Below are 6745 nucleotides of genomic sequence, written 5' to 3'. Positions count from 1 at the left end.
ATTCTAATACACTATTAGGCCCAATTAATTATTTTATAATTCTCACGCCAAATAACCCAAAACACATATATATCACAAAACACACAATTTAATTAATTATCAAATCACATAATAATCAATAAATCAAATCATTAATAAAATAACTAATAAATAAAAACGAAATGTTACAGATAACGTTACCAACAAACCATCTATCGACGCCCTTAGATGGAAGAAGAGGGATTGGTCGTGGGATGTCTTGGACATATTCAAATTGGCGTAGACACCTCTCAAGTAAGTGTCTAGCCACCGAGGTCTCCCACCACATATAACCCGAAAAGTGAAGTATTATCAAACTTCTGATGCACTCTATGGTTTGTGTATGGTGTCTAGATGACATCATTTACAATCACGACATCAATTCTCCTCTTGTACTCCACAACACCTCGTAGGTGTGCATGCCTGTCTTTCCATCTCTTGGCCCGCGTAGACCCAGTAGTGGTAGGAATAACATTTCTCTCACAAAAGTACGTGAAATGTTCGTATAGCCAACACTACATAATAACATAGGCAAATTACACGCATCCAACATAGTAAAATTTGAACTATCGAATTTTTTGAAATTACCGATACAAAACATACATTTTTCTAGATATTTCTAAATAATCTGTAAGAACAATGCATTTTTCTGAATATTTTGAAATAACTGGTAAAAATATTTTTTGAAATATGCGATAAAAACCATGCATATCTACTGGTTTTTTCAAAAAAAATCCGGAAAAATAAATGCATTTTTACCAGTTATTTCAAAAAAATTGGAAAAACTTATGTAGTTTTATCGGTTATTTCGAAATATCCGATAAAAATTCATGAAAAACATGAGTTTTTATCGATTTTTTTTTTGAAATATGCGAAAAAATGCATGTTTTTTCAAAAAAAAATAAAGCGGTATAGGTAGAAAAATTCGATAAAAAGTGATAGTTATTGGTCATAAATGCGGTAGTTTGCTCGAAAAATCTGACATTGATGTGAGGTTTAAAAATAAAACTCGAAATCTTCCAATGGATTTGTGAAATGAAATTTTTATATTTGAGAGGGTTAATATGGTAAATGCATAGGATGTGGAGGGTGTCATGTCAGGTCAATTCGCTTGATTTTCCTTCTAAAAAGTTAATGGTAGCTCCAATGTAATTGACTTGAGCTCTTGAAACATGACAATTTTAAAAATATTTATAAATATATGATTATTTTGGGATTATTGTTCGAGTGGAGGCGTCAATTTGCTTGATTTGCCTTCTAAAAAGTTAATGGTAGCGTCAATCTAATTCACTTGAGCTCTTGAAGCATGACAATTTTAAAAATATTTATAAATATATGATTATTTTGGTATTATTGTTAAGATACATGATTATTTTAAAGAAAAACACATTTATACATAGGTCAGAACTTAAATATATATCGTTTGATTTATTTGGATACATGTATACAAAACTTTACACCTTCGATAACCATTAATCTCATATATAAAATCGCACTATAAAAAATATAGTAATTGTTTAACATAACATCAGCATGCAAAAAACATGAATAGTTAGTTTCAAGATTTTGAAACATTTAATGAGATAATTAACTAGGTGGCTAACAGAAACCATAAAATCAAAATACTAAACATCTTGAAGAAGAAATTTTGAATTGTTGTTCTTAATTTTCAGGCTTAAGTTTCAAAAAGAGATCTTTATTATGAATCAATGAATGAACTCCAATATTACGTAGAAGGCGACTAAGATCGGTAGAGAAACAATCATTCCAAATATCACCCTGCAAATTCCACAAAGTTTTAATATTTAGTATAAATTTCATTTAAAAAAATTCAAATAAAAATTATTAAAATTTAAATAAAACATTATTTTTGAAAATTAGTTAAATAAATTACTATTAATAAACTTACGCAGTGCTAAGAACGTCAGCATGCAATCCATATTCTTTAGCAAAGATGAAGGAAGTGATGGATTGTGGAATTGCTGCCTGCAACCATTAAGATAGTTTTTTAGTTTTATTTTTTTCATAAATAAAATTTAATGATTTTTTCATAAATAAAAAAATTATAGACCTGAATTATGGCAATTCGTAAAACATCACCACGCAATCCTACAACGATGGCACTAATAGCCATTGCAGCTGGACCAGCAATGAACTTTAAAACTAAACCAAATATGGCTAAACTTGGTCCACAAGATATCACTTTCTCTTGAAGTGCCATGAAAATACCTGAATTTATCAACATATATTTTTAATTGTAAGTAAAATTAATTAATACTAATAATAATAAAAAAAATTAAGAATTAATCTTAAATAAGTAATCTATCTCTCACCCATACTAAACATGGCAGTGCCTGTCCCTGCTCTTGACATGATCAATATAGATCCATCTACCATGCTTGGCAATTCCAAATTCCACCTGCATCAATTATACATTTTTTATGACCAAATGATCCATATTTAAATGCTTATATACTTTAATTCTTCGTATAAAAAACCAACTCAACTAAAATATAGAGAATATTTTTCTACTCTATAATTTTATTGGATATTAATAATAAACTATAGAGTACCAAAGTGCAATAAAATGGTGGACTAGAGTTACTAATAAAAGAAAAATAGATCCGGCCTGTTTAGACTCCCACCATTTAAACTCGTAGAAAATCAAATCGAGACTAGACAATTTAGATTAGGAGTGACAAAACGGGTCCGGTCCGTTGGACATATCCATTTTGCCTTGTACTTTTCTGCAGGACGTGCCAAGATTGTAGGCTCGCGCGCAACCTCTAATATGCCCGTCCCGTCCCTTTTTTGCGGGCTTTTACGTGCACTGGCAATATTTACATGAAAATTTATATATTTATGCCTAAAAGGTGCAAAGCCCACAGGCATTCTCCGTCTTGCCCTCACTATTTTATAGGAAGAGTCAAGGTTTTAGACTCGCATCCTCAACTATGTCCACCTCGTCCCAGTCTCACCTTTTTATGCAGAAGGTCAAGATTTTAAGTCTGCACCATCAACTATGTTCATCCTACCCCGCTCTATTTTTTTGCAAGTTTTTACGGGACGGGTCTAAACAGGACGGCATGCCCGTTTGAGTAGGGGTGGAAATAGGCTGGGCCGAGCTAGGCTTTGCCAAGCCTAAGCCTGGCCTGTCAAAAAAACTGAAGCCTAAGTCTGGTCTGTAGCCTGTCGTAGGCTTATTTTTTAGGCCTGAGCCTGGCCTTTTCGAAGGCCTGGTTAGCCTGTTAGCCTACATAAAAGCCTATTTGTTTTAGACATATGTAAATAAGCAATTAAAATAATATTTAAATAGACTAACTAACTAAAAGAACTTATGAGAACAATGTTCATAATGTGTTTTCATCTTATTTTCACAAGTTCTTCAACATAACCAAGTTTTATTTAATGTATTTTAATTCAAAGTACAAAACATAATATAATGATAATAAAAATAGTATTAATATTTATTTAAATAGGCCGGCCTGATAGGCTTAAAAGGCTTTTTTTAGGGCCTGAGGTCTAGCCTTTTTAACTAAATAGGCTTATAAAAAAGCCTAAGCCTTTACTATTTAAAAATAATGTATGGTCTGGCCTGAACCTATATAGGCTAGCCTGTAGGCCCCTGTTATCGGCCTGGCCTACTTCCACCCCTATGTTTGACACCCCTAATTTAAATAGTTTAGATGGTTGAGTTCTAAATTTTATATCATCCTACATATTAGTGGGAAGTTAGTGTGATAGCATGTCAAATAAAATCCTTTTGTAATGCATTTTTTATTAGAAACTACTAGTTAATATTTAGGATCTTGACAAAAATTGAACATATATAGCCAATGATAATTAATAGACTTGTGTTAACAATTTATCATATTTTAAGTATATTTCTCATATTTTATCATTGATTGACATATGAAGAGGCAAGTTTTAATTTCATACGTTTGGATTTGATTATTAATGATCGCCTCATTATCTTATTGGCAAGATTATTAGTTTCTTTATACTTGCCAAAAAAATATATAAAAGAATATTAGTTTTTTTAATTTTTTTTATAAGCGAGTACTTAACTATAATAAAAAAAATTAAATATATTTAAAATTCTTCTAAAATTAGGTATTTTTACTTTTAGTTCCTCTAATAAATTTTGTTAAAGAATTGTTCCTCTAAAGTTAGGATTTTTAACTTTCGGTCCTTCCTGCTAAAATCGTCGCTAAAATCATTGCTAATTCAGTCGCTAAGTAGTAAATCGTCGATAATTCGTCGCAAAGTTGTAAAAACCGTTGTTAAATTATATGAGTGATTAAAAGTTAAAATATCTAACTTTAGAGAGTCGATTCTTTTACAAAATTTTTTTAAAGGACGAAAAGTAAAAATATCTAATTTAAAAGAACTTTAAACTTATTTAACAAAAAAATGAGATAGTCAAAACTACCTCAATTAATTAACCTGTCTAACTTAGTTGACTCCAATTTTAAGCAAGTTAAAAGAATAAGCCAATTAGTATGATTGAATTGAAAATTGTCTCAACCCCCTACGCTAACAAATTAAACGAGTTGATCTGACATGAGTGATCCGTTTTATCACTCTTAACTAAAATTTTATAAGAGGTGAACACTGGTTTATTCAGTCTAATTTTAAATATCAACTATGTGTTTTTATATTTTACATTGTTTCCAATCTAATTCATTCAAGTTCTTAAACATGTCACCATGTAAAAGAACTCAATCAAATATGTAGACATGTTTCCTAAGGATATGTTCTTCAAAAGTGAAGTTTAGTGGTATGGGTTGAGAATTTGAAAAAGTTCAAGAAGGAAGTTTAGGCACAAGGATATGCCTATCTCCTCTAACAAACTAACTACTAACAATTATCTTTTAAGGATATGAGTTGCAAAAGGAAAAGAATACCTATTAGATATGAAAGCCCATGAAATGCCAATAACACAAGCATATGAATTTGGATTCACTATAAACTTGAGCCACACACGTTTCATCAATTCAAAGAAAGGAAGCTTACTACTTCCATCTTCCAATATCACATCCATCCCAATTATATTCCCCTCCAAATCTTTCCCTTCTTCACCTTCACCCATCATCACACTACTAATACTACTAGCCTTTGGTTTCAAGCTAGCACTACTAGTAGTACTAATAGTTCCTTCTAACCCCGTTCTTCTAAATTCCAACACAAATAGAAGCAAAGTGAGCCATACAATAGCTTGAACAACCGAACCTTGTACTACAAGGTCCACACCTAAGGCTCCATACATAGGTTTCACCATAGGTATTCCAACAACAAGAGAGTTTGTTAGAGTACACAAAGAGAAGCTTGTTATAGACCAACTAGAACTTCCTTTGCTACTACACTTAGCCCAAAGGCCAATCACCGCGACGATGATTAGCTTCGATAGAGTGTCCGCGCCTATGAATAAGAAGTTCATCTTGAACGGATCGATGTGCGCGGTGAACTGGAAGGCGAAGAGAGGTAATGTGAAGTAACAAACTAGTTTGTTTATTGCATCACATTGTTCTCTTGTGAAAATTTTCCACCACCTTACGGAGCCATAACCTAATAGTAGTGCAAAGTAGAGTGGCACCACTGCTACTATTACTTTGTACACATCTTCCCACCCAATCATTTTTTGTGTTTTTTTTTTTCTTCTTCTTTTTGTCCACTTTAAAACTCTCCAATTTCTTGGACAGTATGCTTAAAGATTGTTGGCTACAAAATGCATGATATAAAACTAAGAGGAAGTTGATGTCATGTATTTATATGTAAACATTTTGGAAAAGACAAAAAATTGTACAAACAAAGGCATTACGTTTATTCCACTAGGGTTATTTTCTATAGAGTCATGATATTTAATTTGGACACATATTTTTTATAAATATTTAATAAATCATATTTAAAAATTTGGTTAATTTAATTTAGTTTTAAGTCAATTCAAGTGATTAACTATAATTTTACTATTTGTAATGTGATCTAAATTAATCATATATTCAACTGAATCAACTACAATTTTACATGTGATAATTAGATGTCGCAAAAATAGAGAAAATTGAGTGATTATAAAATATTTTTATTTTATTTAAGCACACGAGAGAAGTATTTGTTTTGGAAAATATACTTATTAGTAAAAAAAAAATGAGAAAATAAAAAATACAAGAATAAATTTCAACTATTTATTATCACCACAACCTCGTTATACTTATTAAAAAGAAAATTAAATTTAAAATTAATTTAAAATTCACCTCTAAAATAATAATATATGTGTATTCTTGTATTTCTTCTTCAAATTGTTTTGTACATAATATTCTTTTATTTTATATTATACTATGAGGGGGAGATATTTTACAAAATTAATTAGAAGTAAATTTTATTTTATTTTTCCAGCACCAATTCTCTATTTTGAAATGTGACGGGTAAAACATTGCTATCAAAATGAAGTTAAGAAAAATTCCAAAACTTCTATTTGGCCAACTCAATTGCAGTTTCGAATCTCATTAAAAAGAGATAGCTTTCTGGTGAAAGCAAGAAGTATAAGAGATATTAATATGCACAAGAACAAGAACATGTCAATTTTCCTATTTTAGAATTGTCTATATCATTGATGAAATAATTTAAATTTACATAAAGATATGTGTTGGTAGACATTCAAAGAATAGGATTCCAATATATTGATTGATTCTTGACGTGTGACATGATCGAGTATGTGTTAGTGCATGCA

At 30.6% G+C, this 6745-nt stretch overlaps 1 protein-coding gene across 1 annotated transcript; it reads right to left on the bottom strand.

The window, feature by feature from the left end:
• Window positions 1-1423: 1423 nt before the first annotated feature.
• Window positions 1424-5740, bottom strand: LOC131609684 (auxin efflux carrier component 5). Its single transcript, XM_058881462.1, has 5 exons — window positions 4926-5740; window positions 2352-2437; window positions 2090-2247; window positions 1928-2004; window positions 1424-1797 (listed from the first exon to the last, which is right to left on the bottom strand). Exons 1-5 carry the CDS (start codon window positions 5654-5656, stop codon window positions 1725-1727), a joined length of 1125 nt encoding a protein of 374 aa, XP_058737445.1. The 5' UTR covers window positions 5657-5740; the 3' UTR covers window positions 1424-1724.
• Between the last annotated feature and the right edge of the window lie 1005 nt (window positions 5741-6745).

The sequence above is a fragment of the Vicia villosa genome, linkage group LG6 (assembly GCF_029867415.1).
Source record: "Vicia villosa cultivar HV-30 ecotype Madison, WI linkage group LG6, Vvil1.0, whole genome shotgun sequence".
NCBI classification, from domain to species: Eukaryota; Viridiplantae; Streptophyta; class Magnoliopsida; order Fabales; family Fabaceae; genus Vicia; species Vicia villosa.
This window is presented reverse-complemented; position numbering and strand designations above follow the sequence as displayed.